Source organism: Pinus tabuliformis, chromosome 7, assembly GCF_031772625.1.
Source record: "Pinus tabuliformis cultivar Carrire ecotype Pingquan chromosome 7, CPIR1, whole genome shotgun sequence".
NCBI classification, from domain to species: domain Eukaryota; kingdom Viridiplantae; phylum Streptophyta; class Pinopsida; order Pinales; family Pinaceae; genus Pinus; species Pinus tabuliformis.
Window position 1 is genome coordinate 774722260 of NC_142293.1, and position 19802 is coordinate 774742061.

At 39.1% G+C, this 19802-nt stretch overlaps 1 protein-coding gene across 5 annotated transcripts in view; it reads left to right on the forward strand.

The window, feature by feature from the left end:
* Positions 1 to 19802, forward strand: part of LOC149249873 (pto-interacting protein 1-like) — a 218144-nt gene that overhangs the window by 174660 nt on the left and 23682 nt on the right. For all 5 annotated transcript variants that reach the window (XM_089458815.1, XM_089458816.1, XM_089458813.1 and 2 more), the window contains exons 6-8: positions 14229 to 14502; positions 15701 to 15833; positions 17804 to 17890. In XM_089458815.1, the coding sequence (XP_089314941.1) occupies positions 14229 to 14502; positions 15701 to 15833; positions 17804 to 17890 (494 nt within the window). The remainder of the gene's footprint in view (positions 1 to 14228; positions 14503 to 15700; positions 15834 to 17803; positions 17891 to 19802) is intronic.

Sequence of the window (19802 nt, forward strand, 5' to 3'; positions counted from 1 at the left end):
ATAGACGCATTTTGACATCTTCATGATTATACTGAGGAGATCTACAATACATGATCATTATACGAGTAAACCCGCCTAGATGCTTTTTAACAGCGACTGAATCACCACCCGAGAACACAGGTAATTTAGAAATGGCCACTTCCAGAACATCATGGCAAACATCAGTAAAATGACATGGTTTAAACGAATAATCCATGATGAATAACGAGGGACCAAATGGATGATAGAAAGAGATCTCTGCTCAAGAAAATTAAGAGATGAAAAAAGTGGAGTCGCCACTTGAACAATGAATCTAATTCTAGGATCCAAAAAGCAACCAACAAGCAGATATGAGGGAGGCTTCTTGTCTAGGAAAAAATAAAAGAAATGGAGTCGCCACCCAAACAAGAAACGAACTGAAGAGTAATTGCTGATATGATGAAAGATAAGGCGATGAAAAGATCCAAATGATGCCAAAAAATGTTGGCCGTTTGACAGGCTAATGAATGGCGGAAAAGATGAGATGATGCCAAAAAATGTTGACCTTGCCGGCTCAAATGAAAAGATTCCAGATTCCAGATGAGAGAGAAGAATGAAGATGAAATGTCGTTGAAATGCCAGGGACAGAAAAACTCTATCCCCGGCAACGACGCCAAAAAATGTTGTTGCACGGATTGTCTGGGTAGCACGGCGACACTCAGACTGGGGGCTGTCACCTGATCCCCAATCCCTCTGTTTAAGCCGTCTCCCGAGGCTAAGGGGGGTAGACCCTATGGGATGAAAGAAGACCAACTGTGGATCAGTTGGGTTGGGAAACACAGCAAGGCACTTTAGCACTTGATTGATTTAAAAATTAATGCACCAGTGCCTTATGGAGTTAATGATTAAATGATTATTTATTAAATGTTGCAAAAGTATAAACCATGTAAAACAATCATTTATCATCAAATAACCCAAGCAAAGATTAATTTTGCCAAATGCGAGATAATCAATAAATGCACAATGCTTTAACCATGTTCCAGCAATTAAAATTTAAAAGGTTAAATGTTTTAAGCAACCACGAAATTTAAATGCTGACTAGATTTCAAATAGTTAATCTCCAGATAATAAATATTTTAAGCACATTTTTCTATAGAAAAGTGGAACATAGATACCACGAAAGACACCAAAAATATTTTCAATTTTTAGTTTATTTTTTTTTAAATTTTTATATATTTTTATTTTTTATAAAATTTGAAATCAAAATAAAACAAAACTAAAATCCTAAATAAAAATAAAATCTAATCTAAACTAAAGTCTAATCTAAAATCTAAAAAGAACTTTTAGGTGCTTTTTTTTATACTTTTATTATTTTTATATTTTTTGAAATTATTTTTAAAGTCAAAATTAACAAAATTAAATCTAAGCTAAATGACAATGAAATTTTAAAAGGGACGCACTAAATAATCAAAGCCGACATAACAATAATAATATAAGGGTACAACAATAACAATAGTGGGCTTCTATGGGACACAATAATAACAATATGGGGACAATAGGGGCACAACAATAACAAGAAGGGCTACAATGACAATAGTAATGGGGTAATCACTAGTATTATAGGGACCTAACATGTCCCTCTCCAAAAAAGTGTTGTCCTCAACGCTTGAGTAGTTCTGGATGCTTCTATATAAAATTCTCACCCTCCCATGTGGAATCTTCAGCGGGTAAGTTCTTCCACTTGATGAGATACTCCGAAATTGATCAATTTCGTAGTTGTCGAGTTCTTGTTTCTGTGACTGCTTCAGGTTCCAATATGATTTTTCCTTCCTCGTCAAGTTCTAGCAATATTGTTTGAACTAGAAGTTTGTCACCTATAACCTTCTTTAATCATGAAACATGGAAAACTGGGTGCACTCTTGAAGCTGCAGGAAGCTCCAATTTGTATGCCATAGTACCAATATTTTGCAACACCTTGTACGGACCATAATACTTTGGTGATAATTTATTATCCTTCTTAGCTTGCTTGAGGGACATTTGTTTATATGGTTGTAGCCGTAGGAATACCTAATCACCTACATCAAAACTTCTTTCGCTGCAATGTTGATCTGCCTGTTGTTTCATTCTATTTTGCGCCAAAGTGAGGTTATCCTTTAAGAGTTGGAGAACTTGTTGTTGATGCTCGATGTGATTTTCCACTGCTTGAACCTTAGAATTTTCTCTTAAATATGATGTGATGGACGATGGATGATATCCATAAAGTGCCATAAATGGAGTCATTTTTGCTGCAGTATGGAAGGAAGTGTTATACCACCATTCAGCTAGAGGCAACCATTTGACCCATTGTGTCTGTTTATCAGATACAAAGCAACGAAGATATCCTTCCAAACATTTGTTTAATATCTCAGTTTTCCCATCAGATTGAGGATGATAAGATGAGCTGTGAGCTAACTAAGTACACGGCAAGAAAATAATTCTGTCCAAAAATATCCCGTGAAAATGGGATCTCTGTCGCTTACAATAATCTTTGGGTTTCCATGTAGCTTTTGAATTGTTTTCATAAATGCAATAGAAACTGTATTGGTTTTAAATGGATGCGATAGTGCACAAAAGTGTGTATACTAGGTAAGTCTGTCAACTACCACCATGATGACACTCTTTCCTTCGGACTTGGGTAAGCTTGTGATAAAATCCATTGAACTTTATTTTGTTGGCAAACCACACATTCCGCCACAAACTTTTGAATATCCAATTTAAGGCCATCCCAAAAAAATTCCTTCTTAACCCTGTGGTAAGTTTTTAAAAATCTTGAGTGCCCTCCTAAGGGAGAGGTGTGCAATTCCATAAGAATCGTTTGTTTGAGTTGGGAATTCTTCCATAGGTATAAGCGATCTTTGTACCATAACGAATCATTTTTCCAGCTAAATGTATCAGATGTACTGGGATCTTGTTGTATCTTTTGAATGAGTGCCCACACTTCTTCATCATTCTTCCATTCATCCCTTGCTTCATTTATTCAATCTGGTTGGATAATAGAAATGGGACAAAGCAATGGTTCCACATCCTCATCCTTTCTTGAGAGTGCATCTGCCACAACATTTTGCTTCCCTTTTTTGTAGATGATTTCAAAGTCATAACCCAACATCTTTTTGACCCATTCTTGCTGCTCTTCTGAAGATAATCTTTGTTCTAAAAATTATTTAAGACTATCATGATCCATTTTTACCTTGAAGTGTCTTCCCATTAGGTAGGGTCGCCATTTCTTAAGTGCATGTAGTATTGCCAACATTTCATTCTCATAAATAGCTTTGTGTAAATACTTTCCTTTGATTGGACAACTTTGGAAAGCAATGGGTCTTTTTTCTTGCATTAAAACAACACCAATTCCATTTCCTGAGGCATCACATTCCACCATAAAGGTTTTTGTGAAGTCTGGTGTAGCTAAGACTGGTGCTTGGCACATTGCCTTTTTAAGATGTTCAAAGGCCTTCGTTGCTTCTGGGTTCCATGAAAATGCATCTTTCTTCAATAATGTTGTTAGAGGTGCTTCTATTCACCCATAATTCTTAACAAACTTGCGATAATACCCTGTCAACCCGAGAAATCCTTACATATGATTTATGGATGTGGGGATTTTCCATTCCTTAATGGCTTTAATTTTGCTAGGGTCTACCTTCACACCTTCATGAGATACAATATGACTCAAATATTCCATCTTTTGTATTCCAAAGAAACATTTGGAGCTTTTTGCATATAATTGTTTCTCCTCCAATAGTTTGAGCACCCTGTGAACATGTTGAACATGATCCTTCCAAGACTTGCTATAGATTAGTATATCATAAAAAAATACTAACACAAATTTTCTAAGGAAGAGTTTGAAAATGGAATTCATCAAGCCTTGAAATGTAGAAGGTGCGTTGGTAAGGCCAAAAGGCATGACCAAAAATTCATAATGACCCTCATGAGTTCTAAATGTTGTTTTTGGAATGTCTTTAGTCTTCATTCTGATTTGATGATATCTTGAACGAAGATCCAACTTGGTGAAGTAAATTGATCCATGCAATTCATCCAATAATTCATCAATGACAGGAATGGGAAATTTATCTTTAATAGTGAGCTTGTTGAACTCGCTATAATCCAGACACATGCGCCATGACCCATCCTTCTTGTGCACCAATACTATTGGAAGATGTTGGGTCTTCAGTCCACCATTAGAGTCTATGAAATCATGATTTACATTTCTTTTGTTCTCCTCATGAGTTTCCTTTACTACCCTTTCGCCACTAGTAAGCATTTCTTGTAGCAAATTTTTCAAATCTTCCATGTTGCCGTTAAGTTTTTCTTCTATACCATCCATTTTAGCTTCCATGCTTGTCTTCAAATTTTCCATGTTGCCTTTAAGTTTTTCTTCTATACCATCCATCTTAGCTTCCACGCCTTTCTTTAAACCATCAATCTTAGCTTCCACGCCTTTCTTTAAATTATCCATCTTAGTTTCTGTTACTTTTTGTGAGAGTGAATTTTATTGCACTTGGTCTCGTAATTTTGATATTATCATGTTGCATTTCTTCCTCTTCTTCGTGAGTCATGCTAGAGCTTTCAGGTTGCTTACTAGGCATTTCCATTTTCTTTCTTCGGGGCATCAATTAATGATAATAATGCTTCACTGTGCCCTTTGAATTATTTCAAACTAATTTTTCAAACCAAACTTATGCAAAATTTAAAAAGAACTACACACCTTTTTCAATTTGTAGGAGCTCGATATTGAATCTATTGTATCTCTGTAATTTCAGATCTCTAAGGTCTGAAATTGCGTCTTGCAGTAGCCCTTTGAGTCCTCTTTCCAACCTCGCAAGTCTGATCAAGATTGGATTCTCCGAGGAAGAGTTATGCCAAATCTCCCATGATGACCTGATTATAGACTGGTTTAGTAGAGTGAACTTGTATGAAGTGCCACATGTCACTGTTTCGACCTTATGACCTAAAACCAATACACAGAAAACTACAAGCTGTCCTCTTTCTTTAACTTATTACGAAATTTCAATGTGATGATAAGCCATAAAGTTATGACGATTTTCCCCAGGTCCCCTGTTTGAGATATAATTCAGGATCCTGCAAAAACCCTAACTTCCTTGGATCAAATCTCTGAAAATATAGCGAGACAAGATCTGAAATTCAGACTTGAGGTTCAAAGAGATTTCAGCTCAAATGGGTTTTTTTAGCTTCTGAAACGTCGTAGAAAAAAAAGTTATAGCGAAAATTGCCATGATGACTTGTTTGGAGCAGCGAAACCCTAGAATCCAAAGCTCTGATATCAAATGTTATGCAACCAGCTCACAAAATAGAAGAAAATATAGATCAACGCCTTCAAAATCAGACTCTTTGTGGGGGGCAAGCTCCTTTACAGTGCACAAATGAACAATTCTTGGATGATACAAATGACAAAACCTCCTTTTTATATATAGGAGTCTAAGGGGTCACAATATAATCAAAGCCGACATAACAATAATAATATAAGGGCACAACAATAACAATAGTGGGCTTCTATGGGGCACAATAATAACAATAGGGGCACAACAATAAAAATAAGGGCTACAATTACAATATTAATGGGGGAATCACTAGTGTGATAGGGACCTAACAGCCTATCGACTGCAAGAAAGCCTGCCATTGATGACTGCAAGCTCCAAGGTACTAGACAGTTTCTAGATCTGCTCCACAGCTAATGAGTTGGCGTTGATGGGAAGAGATTCATTGAAGGAGGGCCTTGATGTATCGCCCACCATTTGACATGAAATAAACATCAAGATGATGACAATTGCTGATGAAGACATGATGCAGAATTGATGCAGGGATGGTCGACACAAAAGGTTGAATGAGACTGCAGATGGCTGACTCTGGCTGAGACATCCCTTGGACATATGTCATACGCTGGCACGACACAAGGTGAACTTGGTAGCTTGGACTAAAAAACACCATTCAGAACACAGTGATGACACAAGAGGCATCATCATAATCCATATGACTGGTAGGGTAACCAATTGGGTGAGGTACCAACTCTAGTTAAGGAGTTACTCAACTCATGTTGAATCTTGATGGTTTGGCTCTGAAGCCAGGCTAAGACTCAACTGTAAGATACTGATGTGAAAAGGTGCCATGTTCAAGGGTGACTAACAACTGCCACCATATAATAGAAATGGACAATGCTTTCCCCAATGGAGTCACCAATTCTATTTTCCCGGATCACCCCTCTGTTGCTAGAGAGACTTTCCCATAGATCTTCCCATTGATTTTTGACAAATGATAGCTTATCCACTTGCCTACCCCTAATGACCTACATGCACATACATTTGCATAATTGAGGACGAGGAGGTTTAGTACCTTTTTTTTAAGGTTGATCCTAGCTTGGCCCCAGCAATTGCTTTCTCCAAGGATCTTTGTCCTGATTTCCAGCTCCTGTCACTTGTAAGCAAAGATCAGAATCCAGAGCACATCAATCCAGTATTTCAAAGCAAAAATTAGTAGCATCAGTGAAAACATCTACATAAACAAATACAAATACATTCATTTACATGCAATAACATAGAAATGAAATGGGGGAAGGCATTGGCATTTTCATTAATGAAGACACTTACAAAAGTTGTAGGTCCGTTGCGCTCCTTGATGGAAGACAACCCCTCTCATCCACACTCACAGTCAAGGCACACTGCATGTAGTTTTGTCGTAAGGTGGACTCCCCTAGTCACTTCGTCAACATATCACTAGTTTTACACTTTCTGCCCCTTTTGCTTCATCGTGGATGCTTGTCTTATAGTTGGTTTGAGAAGGTGGAGAGGATGAATCTGGACATTTTTACTTGATTTGACATGGTATTTTCATCCTTATCTGTTTGATCATTATTTGACCTTTTCAAACCTTATCCTTTCGCTCCAGCGACCCTAGCGTCATCAACGCTCTTTTTTCTGAAGGGTAGGAGCATTCAACACTCTTTGTCAGACCTCTGACAACATTGCAACATTGTCTACCAGTGTCCTAGGAGCATTGGAGGGCTGATTTAGGCTGTTTTTTAGCATTTTTCATGAGGCAAATGCAGTGTCTAATGCACACTTTGCAAGGCTTCTCCACCGTTCTCAGGGGAGTGTTAAATTGAGCTGTAACATCATTTGTGCTCTCTCCCTTACTCCATCTTACTTTATCCAGAAAACCTTTCTTGAGTTGTTAGATGATACTATTAGTGATTTATGTTTAATGTTAAATGAATTTTAGGTATGTTTTATGCTTAGAGCAATTTATTTCAATTTTCACAGTTAGCTCAATATCTTTTCCAAATTAGCAATCACATTAGCATAATAGTAAATTGCAGATAGAACATAAACATAAATCGCAGAAGACAAGCCAAGACAAGAGGACACAAGATGTGGTGCTAGTCAGGGACAAACCCCAATGTGGGGAAACCCTTGATCAATTCTTCTTCTATGTTCTTCAATAGTTTAACAAAGAGAGAGAGATAGTACATATACAACAGAAGTCAACACTTTGACTTATCTAAATAAGAGCATAGATCATCTCTAAGAAGATGATACATGAGGTAGTTGAACTGAGTTGAAGACATGTTGCTTCAACTGATTCTCCAAGGTGACTCCATCACCTATCATTGTGCTGCATCTCATCACCATGCTGCACCTCACTATGCTACACCATGCTGCACCCGTCATAACTATGCTGCATCTCATCATGCTTCACTAATCATGATTGAACCCATCATTCTACTTTTGTACTATGCTGAGCTATGTTATGCATTGCTGCTCCTATGTGCACTATGTTGCACTATACATGTACTCGTTGTAGCTCCCATTGTTGTACAATGTTGCACCATGTACCATTGCTCCACCATGAACTATCGCTACACCATGTACTTGCTGCACCAAGTACCATTGTTGTCCCAAGTACCATTGCTGCACCATGTACTTGCTGTCCCATGTACCATGCTGTCCTAAGTACCATTGTTGCATCATGTACTTGCTGTCCCATGTACCATGTTGTCCCAAGTACCATTGCTACACCATGATTGCTGCACCATGTACTTGCTGTCCCATGTACCATGCTGCTATGTCAAGCCACCAATTTGGCTCCCACAGACTGCCCAACAATATGATCCAAACTGACCCAAAGAACGGATCCAACACACATCACAATTGCTACTCCAAGTTTGAGTTACCGCTGTAATGTCTGTGACTGGTTAGGGCATATTTCCCTGCTGTAATAACCCTTGATCAGCCACCAAAACAACCCTCCTTGACTGCGGCCTACTCTTGAAGAGGTGTTGGCACCCTTGGCAGCTGTCCTGGGCATAGATAGCGCCTAAACAACTCCACACTGCCCTCCAAGGGGAGTTAGGAGTTGTGGCTCACCTACAACATCATACATTGCCCTTCCTTGCACCTAAGACACCTCCATGCAGGCTAAACCAAATTGACCTTGCCTCGGCCCTCTAGGGAGTTGTATCGGTCTCCCCTCACCGCAATTCGGCCCTCAAACATACCCTCAAAACAACCCTAAAACACCACGCTGTTTTGTCCCTCTTTGCTGGTTAGGGCATCCTTAAAACAACGAGTTAGGGAGCCTCTTTACTGCGGTTAGGGTCACCCTTGGGACAGCATATAGATGAGGGTAGTCTTCCTTGATAGCGTAGAGGATTAGGGCATCTCTTCTTCACAACATGACTGCGTCTTCCTTGCTAGGGCATCATCTAGGACTGCGTTTAGACTTCAAGCTTTAGGCTCCTTCCTTACTGCGTCTAGGGCTTTCTCCTCTTAGACTTCTCTCCCACAAAAACCCAAAACAAGTGGAGAGAAATCAAGAGTGAAGTGTGTCTAAATGACTATCAAGTCACCTCCTTTTATACTAAAACGTTGAGCACACGTGGGGGTTGTTTGGTTGCTGGCCGACCTTTACGAATTGTCCCATAACACAAATAAATTCCTATCTCCATGAATACTTATTGGAATCGGATGATCGTTAGATCAATCCTGCAGCTCTCGACGAGAGGGATCCAAGAAAAATATCAATTGCCATCAATAAGATGACTCACATGGAGTTTGGCACTAGTTTCCAATTTTAACACTCCCTCTCAACCAGGGAGAACTCCATTTGCTGATTCATCTGCCACACTGTACTATCTCTGCCATTAGTGCCCTACACTGCATTGCTCTGTTGAACCATGAAGAACAAGAATTGATCGAGAATGTCTCATACCATTCTCTATTGACCCGAAGTCAGTGCCATATGAAGAGAGTGTGTCATACCACTCTTACTGATCCCAGATCAGTTCCAAAAGAGAGTGAGTTATATCACTCTTACTGACCCGAAGTCAGTTTCATTGATCCCAGATCAATATCAAAAGATAGTGTCTCAAACCACTCATACTGATCCCAGATCAGTTCCAATAAAGAGTGAGCTATATCACTCTTACTGACCCGAAGTCAGTTCCAATTGATCCCAGATCAATGTCGGTCATCCTAGCATAGGGAGTACGGTAGATACACGATGCGTCCATCGATACTACTATGGTCCCTAACCCAATTTCCCTACTCATTGGCCAAATGAGAGGTACTTCCCAAGAGTCCCAGACTGTCAGGGTAGGATGCCTCGACAGGAGAACCACTCATCCTGTCCATAAGTCGCCACGGGGTATCATAGGGGAAGGCTGAACCATTCACCCTGTACACAACACACCACTAGGGGAGGGTGAGTCGCCCTATGGTCGCTTGTTGCTCCAAGAAGTACCCCAAGCCCCCCGGAGCTCCCAGAGCTCAATGCATGCATCATACAGGATCCTCATAAGAGGGTCTCTCAACGACTCCAAGTCGTTCTAGAAAGTCACAAATTTGACCTTTCCTCGGGGTTTCTGTAGAATGTTTGCGACCTGCACATCAGTCCCAATGCGATGGAACCTTCTTGCTCATCGATGTAACATATCCCAGATAAAGTGGTACCTGATGTCTATATGCTTGGAGCGATCATAACACACGAGATTCCTCAACAGTCGAATCCCCCTCTGGTTGTCACAGAAGATCACGGTGGTATCCATCATGTGTCAAACAACTCACTGAAGAGCTTCCTCAACTAGGCAGCTTCACATGAGGTCATACTCGTAGCTATGTATTCGGTCTCAGCGGTGCTCAAAGCAACTGTCTTCTGCTTCCTGCTCATCTAGGATATCGAAGCAGAACCCAAAGAGAACCAACACTCAGAAGTGCTCTTGCGATCCTCCACACTGCCTGCCTAATCAACATCAGAATAATCATGCAGCTTCACATTTCCGGCAGTGTATCTCAATCCATGAGAGATTGTGCCCTGAAGATATCTCAAATGATTCTTGGCATCAATCCAGAGAGGTTGAACCAAATATGAGCTCAACATGCTAACTGCAAAACATATATCCAGATGGGAGTTCACCAAGAACATCAATGCTAGAATGAGTTTATGAAACTCAGAGGCATTTCCCAAATCAGGTTCGGCATCCCTACCACATAACTTCTGAAAGTTAAGCTCCATCGAGGTAGTCGCGGGCTTGCAGTTCACCATTTCGAATCCGGAATCCAACTCTCTCTTACTTTTGCAAATGAGAGGGTCTGCACTTGTCAGAAAGAGGTTGTCCTCATAAGGTGCTAGTATGAGAGGTCTAACATCCACAACCTTCAAGCAAAGGTTTGGATCGGCTTCACTCCTAGTGAATCTCAGTTTCATTAGACAACTATCAATCCTTTCATATCAAGCTCGGGGTGTTAGCTCTAAATCATAGAGAGCTTTCTTCAACCTGCATACATGAGATTCTCGATCATGAATCTCAAACCCCTTGGGTTGTTCCAAACTTGTGGACCTGCTACATGAGGGGAATGGTCCCCTTGTAAGATTTTCCTTCGGTACATCTCAGACATGTACCTTCATGCTCTTCTTGAATTCAGGCATCCCTGTCACCATCTGACTCACATCGGGTAGGGCCCCATAATAAGCAGACCTCCGGTGCTATAGATGAGATGTGTCAACTAACATGGTCCCCAATGGACTTCCTACAACTTGATACAAATTGCCAACCTTGAACCCATGAGTAAAAGCATCTTTGAAAATTCTATTTTCAAACACGTACCTTTCCATTGATGAATGCCACTTTGAAACCTTTGACTTCCATTCCTAAAATGGACACCAGGTTCTTCTTGCGATCAGGTACATAAAAGAGATTTTTGTAAATGACTCGAGTTACCCTCATTCAATTGAGGGGTAACATTCCCTACACCCTTTCCGGGATAGGTGGCATTGACTCCAAGTATAATCCCACGATTGTTTCTATCTCTACTAAATTGGAGAGAGCACCCTTTTTTTTGATGAAGTGCCTTGATGCACTACAATCAATAAGCCAGATTCCCAAAGAGTTTGGAGGAGAGGGCCAATATAAGATAATATTTCTTTATTTTACCAAAAACAACATTTGATTCTTCATACTTGGGGTTCTTTGCTTTCTTTGAAGAGTTGGCTATTTCCTTGACGACCGGCATTACTTGTCATTCCTCTGACCATTGAAGATGTCCCTGGAATGATTGTTATTATCATCAAGTGATGTGTCCGTACCATTGAGACACTCCTTTGCATAATGGCCGAACTTATTACAAACAAGGCATTTGCCTTTCCTTCCACCCTTAGATCTGGACATCCCATTGAAGTGATCTTTAGGTAGGCCATCGGAAGCTTTTGCTGCACCATTTTGATAATATTCTCTGCTTCGACTTCACCCTTGGTGAATTTGAAGAGGGACGAGGAACTCATTGAGCCTTTTTGTCCTTTCCAACTATCTTCGGTGATTTCTCTTTCACTCTTGCTTGGGCTTTGTCTTCACCTAAGCTCTGATACCATGTTAATTTTAGGTATGCTCTATGCTTAGAGCAATTTATTTCAATTTTCATTATTAGCTCAATATCTTTTCCAGATTAGCAATCACATTAGCATAATAGTAAATTGCAGATAGAACATAAACATAAATCGCAGAAGACAAGCCAAGACAAGAAGACACAAGATGTGGTGCTAGCCAGGGACAAACTCCAATGTGGGGAAACCCTTGATGAATTCTTCTTATATGTTCTTCAATAGTTCAGCAGAGGGAGAGAGAGAGAGATAGTACATATACAATAGAAGTCAACACTTTGACTTATCTAAATAAGAGCATAGATCATCTCTAAGAAGACGATACATGAGGTAGCTGAACTCAGTTGAAGACATGCTGCTTCAATTGATTCTCCAAGGTGACTCCATCACCTATCATTGTGTTGCACCTCATCATCACGTTGCACCTCACTGTGCTGCACCATGCTACACCCTTCATCACTATGCTGCATCTCATCATGCTTCACTAATCATGACTGTACCCATCATTGTACTATTGTACTATGCTGAGCTATGCTATGCATTGCTGCTCCTATGTGCACTATGCTGCACTGTACAACATGTACTCGTTGCAGCTTCCATTGTTGTACCATTGCTGCACCATGTACTTGTTGCACCAAGTATCATTGCTGTCCCAAGTACCATTGCTGCACCATGTACTTGCTGTCCCATGTACCATGCTGTCCCAAGTACCATTGCTGCACCATGATTGCTGCACCATGTACTTGCTGTCCCATGTACAATGCTGTCCCAAGTACCATTGCTGCACCATGTACATGCTGTCCCATGTACCATGCTGCTATGTCAAGCCACCAATTTGGCTCCCACAGACTGCCCAACAATCTGATCCAAACTGACCCAACGAATGGATCCAACACACATCACAATTGCTGCTCCAAGTCTGAGTTACTGCTGTAAATTGTAATGTCTGTGACTGGTTAGGGCATATTTACCTGCTGTAATAACCCTTGATCAGCCACCAAAACAGTCCTCCTTGACTGTGGCCTACTCTTGAAGAGGTGCTGTCACCCTTGGCTGCTGTCCTGGGCATAGATAGCCCCTAAACAGCTCCACACTGCCCTCCATGGAGAGTTAGGACATGCGGCTCACCTACAGTATCATACGTTGCCCTTCCTTGCACCCAAGACACCTCCACGCAGGCTGAACCAGCCACTCCTTGCCTCGGCCCTCTAGGGAGTTGTCTCGGCCTCCCCTCACAGCAATTCGGCCCTCAAACATACCCTCGAAACAGCCCTAAAACACCACGCTGTTCTAACTTCTGTCCCTCTTTCCTGGTTAGGGCATCCTTAAAATAACGAGTTAGGAAGCCTCTTTACTGCGGTTAGGGTCACCGTTGGGAGAGCATATAGATGAGGGCAGTCTTCCTTGATAGCGTAGAGGATTAGGGCATCTCTTCTTCACAAAATCACTGTGTCTTCCTTGCTAGGGCATCATCTAGGACTGCGTTTAGACTTCAAGCTTTAGGCTCCTTCCTTACTGCGTCTAGGGCTTCCTCCTCTTAGACTTCTCTTCCACTAAAACTCAAAACAAGTGGAGAGAAATCAAGCGTGAAGTGTGTCTAAATGACTATCAAGTCATCTCCCTTTATACTAAAACGTTGAGCACACACGGGGGTTGTTTGGTTGCTGGCTGACCTTGACAAATTGTCCCATAACACAAATAAATTCATATCTCCATGAATACTTATCGGAATCGGATGATCTTTAGATCAATCCTACACCTCTCGACGAGAGGGATCCAAGAAAAATATCAGCTGCCATTAGTAAGATGACCCACATGGAGTTTGGCCCTAGTTGCCAATTTTAACAACATTGTTTATAGTCCGTCCTTGTCTTTGTTTACCCGTCCCCTCTACCCCCATTGTATTTCGCACCTTACCTCTTCTCTCTTCCTATCATCTGTGAATTTTGGTTGGCTCCAATCTCTAGTTCTTGAAATTTGGTATTTTTTACTATTCTGACACTCGAATTTCTGTTGACAGGTATGGGCCCACTCTGGTTACCTAGGTGAAAGCTTGTCTACTTTGAGATTGCACATAAATGTATTAATTCTATATTGATACTTATGGAAACACACATTGGGGGATGGCATTAACTTCATTGATTAGGATGAATATCATTTGAGATCACTCCTAAAGTTTCTAATGTTCCTCTCACTTCTGTTCACTGAGAGTTTTCTGGAGTCCCCCATGAAAATGGAAGTTTAGATTATAGAATTATAAATAATTGTTAGTGTTTGCTTGTGAGGTTTATGATGAGCAAGAGTTTTTTTGTTTCAAAAGTTCTTATGCTGTGCCCTTTGGTTTAATACAGGTAAAAAAGGAGTGAAAGGAGCACTACCAGGTCCTGTTCTCACTTGGATGCAGAGAGTAAAAATTGCAATAGGTGCTGCAAAAGGGCTTGAGTACCTCCATGAGAAGGCACAACCGCCTATCATTCACCGGGATATTAAGTCTAGCAATGTCTTACTTTTCGACGACTATACAGCAAAGATAGCTGATTTTGATATATCAAACCAATCTCCTGACATGTCGGCACGGCTTCATTCCACTCGTGTGCTTGGAACATTTGGTTATCATGCTCCAGAGTATGTTCATCCTTTGGAACTTGTAATTTATAGGCATTCGGTGAAATTTGAATTGCTTAATAAATTTACGCTCTGTTTAACACAAAAAACAACCTCAGACAAGGCAACTGTAAATTGAGAGATGCAATTGATTCGCATTCTGTCAGCTTTTTTCTTTATAATTTATAATTATTTTCTCTAATGTTTCTTTGTAGTGATTGAGCCAATTGAAAATTGGATGAAGTATGCTTGGGAGATATTTATTGATTGCATTCTAATCATAAATTCCTGTAAGATATGCAGTTATAGAATCATTGTGAATATGTCATGGAAATAACTTTTGTCAACAATTTGCTTGAGTCGAGTATGTTAATTTCATTATAAGATGAATGAGAGATAGGGGTACTCAGCTATTGAATTTGGCCAAGCAAATGGTTGCATTTCATGATCAGCAGAGGTATATTAATGAATATTTAGAATAAATTTCACTTGGATTGAAACTGATCAGCAAATGCTTCTGGTTTGCCTAATAATGCTTCTAATGCTGCTTGTTAAGTGAATCTGGACAATATTTATAACTAATAAATTTTGGGAAATTCCTTAGAAGATGCTTTAAAAAAGTGCCAAACCTTCTGATTAGCAGTCAATAACAGGTCAAATAAGTTACTAAGCTTTTTGTTGTTCTTGTAGGCTTGACAGGGTTTCAGCAGAAGGAACATAAGCTATGTTTCTCTTTTTAGAATGCGAATGTGTTTGCATTTGGTTTTTGGATATTTTGTGTATTCTGTAATGAAGGGCAATATTTTTGAGAAGGATTTATTAAACATGTATTTTCAGAGGCAGTGCACACTGCGTACCCTTTACAAAGCCTGAAATTTTCACAAGGATTTGTAGTTGTGTATGGTTTATCTTTGGATAATATTATATGTCCATTTTTTGTTCCTTATAAAGTGACATAGGTCAGTGTAGCTTTCCAGTATGTGCTTCAATCCTCCATGAAAAATGTGCCTCTTTTTTAAATTACAACATTGCATACCTGTGAGTGAATATCAATGACAATTTTCTTTCCTTTTGAGAGAGTGATGGCATTATTTGGTAAAGGTCTTATGCAATGCATGACTGCTAATGGTATTGATGCCTTTCTGCTATGTTGTGAGGGTTTCTTGTTTCATATGAAGTTTGGTGACATTTTTAATTAAATCCAACTGTTAATTGGCAGATATGCGATGACAGGACAATCAACTCAAAAAAGTGATGTTTACAGCTTTGGCATTGTCCTCCTTGAGCTATTGACTGGCAGAAAACCAGTTGATCACACATTGCCACGTGGTCAACAGAGCCTTGTCACATGGGTAATATAACAATTGTTGCTTATATACACAGTTTGAAATATTGAGAAGTTTCATTTTCTCTAACAGTCAAACAAAGTTCATTGTCCGCACTTGTTATGTGGACGAAGCAGCTTATTATAAAGTATTTTTCCTTTTTCCATTTTACACCAAGGTTTGGCGAAGGAAGGGATGAGTTTCAGGGATGACTGGAGAGACCACAATTTTTATAGGATGACATTAGAGCATATATACAAACAGAGGCACGTTTAAAACTATTAGATGATATAATCAAATAACCTTTTTCGAAAAAAAATATGCGTCTTATATTCCATTGAAAAAACAATACTCTTACATCTACAAGACGATCAATTGGATAGAAAATGCTAAAATTGATTCCCTTCCCCAACGTAGGCAAGGAGAAACAGCGTGTCCACCTTAGTGCCTACATCCATAAAATCTACATCCTTACTAGACATGGTCATATCATATATACAGCTATTTCAGCGTTAAATGTAGTCAACATTCCAAGGTGAAGATGAGCTGAATCATCATTAAAAGTTGCTCTAGAGTCTATGTCGTATAGCATGACTGTCTGTGCCCCTTTCCAGCTGAGAGGACCGACTAAAAGAGGTGCATGTTCTGAATAGGTTCGTTCCCATAACACTCAAGTAACTCTACAAATTGAGAAAACAAGTTTGATTATTTCTTTCTTCTGGCAAATTGTGTATAGTCCATTGGTTAGTCTTGCTGAATAAAGTATGTCTTTGACAGTTCACCTTGATTGCACCAAGAGGTGCTCTCCAGCCCAGTATGGAAGAGATGTTGTAATGTCATGTCCTGACCTGTCTTGTAAACATTTTGATTCGGTCAAATTACATAAAAATAAAAACAACAAAATAATAAAATAAAATAAAATAATAAAATTAATTGTGCCAAGAGGAACTTTCCAGCCCAACATGGTAGAGATTTTGTAATGTGATGTAATGTAATATCCTGTAAACATTTTAACTCAAATAAAATAAAAAATAAAATTAAAGCAAAAATGAAAATAAATTATTATTTTTATTAATTTTTATATATTATTACTGGTGGTTTTTGAGCTCTAGGTTTATGAGAACCCATGGTATTCACGTGGAATATAACTTACTTCAAGGGCGAAATTAAACCATCCTAGATCAATCTTAACTCCGGATCTACCAAGTGCCGAGAGGGATCAAATCTCTTGAGATGCAAACCTCTTTTAGAGTGAAAAGAGATTTGGTCCTTCTTAGAACTTGGTAGATCTGGAGTTAAGATGGATCTATGTTGGTTAATAACCAATCTTTTATGGACTCAATACTTGAATTCAATTCTTGCTTCCATATGCCTAAATGTCTTTTAATCCACCCATCTTATTTACCCTAACCCTCTATGTTTGCCTTTCCATGATCGTGAGATTAACTTTTTATCATTTTATATGACCTTTTAGTCTCATAATATAAAATATGGACTTGTCGTATCCCCTCCAGCCCTTCCAAATATTTATTTCCATAAACTTGAAATAAATAATTCGTAGAATTTGTTTCAAGGCTTTTGGGAAGGGTGAACAATAAATCATAGAGTAACGATAAACTTAAAAGGGTTTGTATTTAAAGATTTTGGGGGGATGGATTATTTGAGTGAATGAGTCATAGGTTGGAGAAGAAATCTGTTTGTGTTTTTTCTTTGTTTTAATTTGGGGAGAAACAGGCCATAAAGGGTGGGTTGCCATCCACTTTAAGGGCTGGGGATGCCCAGGTATCACTGTTTGCAGGGGACATCCCTGAGCCATCCCTTGCAAAAAAAGGATGCTGTGGCATGTACTCACCCCATCCCCCTATTCCTGGTACATAGGGGATGCAGGAAATGTGTTCCTTGAGGTTAGAGATGTGTCTGTGTAAGACTTGCGTTTACCAAATATGCAACATACATCTTTCTAAGTTTCTAACAATATTATGTTATACATTTCACAGGCAACCCCAAGGCTTAGCGAGGATAAAGTGAAGCAATGTGTGGATCCAAGGTTGAAAGGAGACTATCCACCTAAAGCAGTGGCTAAGGTTTGTATCTGCATGACTTTTTGACTTCTTTTCAAAACATATGGCCTCTACATGAAAGTGCTTAATATGTTTGTCCCTTATTTTTAACCTGTATTGATGCACTTGAAGTTGCTTGATTATACTTTTCTTTGTTTACTTTGTGGTTGCATTTCAATGTCAGTCTATGTTTTATTCTTTCCTCAGTTTGAACTTTAAAGATCAGAAATTGTTTATATCCTACTGAAAATTGAGTTTGATAAACTGGCAAAGAAAATTGTTCTTGAATTTAAAAGTATATTGAAGTTATACAGAAATTATTGAATGAGGCATTTAATGGGTATGGTGTAATTGTGAAAGATCCACGATTGCAATAAACTGGAAACTATTCTTGTAACTGATCCAGTTTATTTGTGTTCTGTTAATTAATTAACGGCAAATAACTAGTAACTCACTACTGCAATCTTCACAATAAAAAATAAATGCTGCGGAAAACAAATCAGGAACTGAGAAATAATGCACACACATCAAATACACCAATGATTTGGACTAACATCCCCAGGAAAACCTCCAAGGGAAAACCGGTGCAGTAGATTGTTTATATTTTATTATCTTCAGCAAATTAGAGAGTACATAGATCTTCTTTCCAAACACTGGCAAAGCTCCGGAAAATTTACTCCACCACTCCAACTGGCAGATCGACTTGGAAACCCTTTGTTTCCCTTGCAAAATCAAAGTCGGCCTCCTCCAGTAAATGCACACAAAAAATATTGTTGCTGGAAATACACAATTGCTGGAAACTGAGATCTGCAGATCCTGCACTCCTTCTGGTGATCTTGCACAGGGCTGCTTAGCCGGGAGCAACATTTTCAAAAGCTCCCTGGTCGGGAGCGAATAGAGAGTGAATTCTTATATATTTTGATGCATATATTTCAACAAAAGCATGTAGAATGATGAATTAGATATGAAAAACATAAAAACATGGATTAAACCATATAACATCAATCATCTAGAAGTTATAATCTTCATCAACAACATGTCCACAAGTTAGTAACATACAACATATCTGTTGAGAAATCCGTTAGGGAAGCAACTTAGTGTTTTCTTAAATTGATTTCACTTCAACATTTTCTTGGGATTGTTTCACATTAGTTTTTCTCTCAAAATATTATGTTCTTATCATCAAGACAAATGCCAAACAATGAAGATCACAAACACAAAAGAGGACACATGATGTAGGCACTCAGCGAGGGCAGAACCCCTCTTCTAGGGGAAACCCATAAATTCTTCTTCTCTTCTTTAGAATCAAATCAAATGAGACAACCTTGACCCTAGACCAAGACAAAAACTTCCTTCATCCACCAAGTCAGCCTTCAACACGACTCCTTGAAGTCAATTAGAATCCTGACGACTCCTCTCTGCAATTTCTGAAGTTCATCCTCCATCCTTGGTCCCTGCAACTAGCTTCAGATTCCTAGGTTCTCTTAGCTTGATAGACTTCTCATTCTTCTTTGTTGGAGTTACTTCTTCCTTTTTGACCTTCATATCTCTTTTTCTTGACTTTTGATTGCAGACCAAGTTCCTTCTTGGATGATGATCACAATAGGTCGAGTGCTTCTCTTATTTATGGACTTTACAAGGGTGACAAATCCCTTCATGAGGCTGACTATTCAATTTAAAGAACCAACTTTGTGGAGAAGGGACAAGACACATATTTATTACATAAACCTTTTTCTTTCTTGACACTAAAAGCCCAAGAAGGGTCTAGAATATAATGACAATGATAATGATTCAAGATACAAGCCTAGAAGCCATCAATGGAGGCTTGACCTAGAAACAAATACATAGAGCATGAAACCGATGCTCATAAAAATAACTTTTCTTTTTATAATAAATTTTCTTTTTCTTTCTTTTGACAAATATATTGCATCATGAC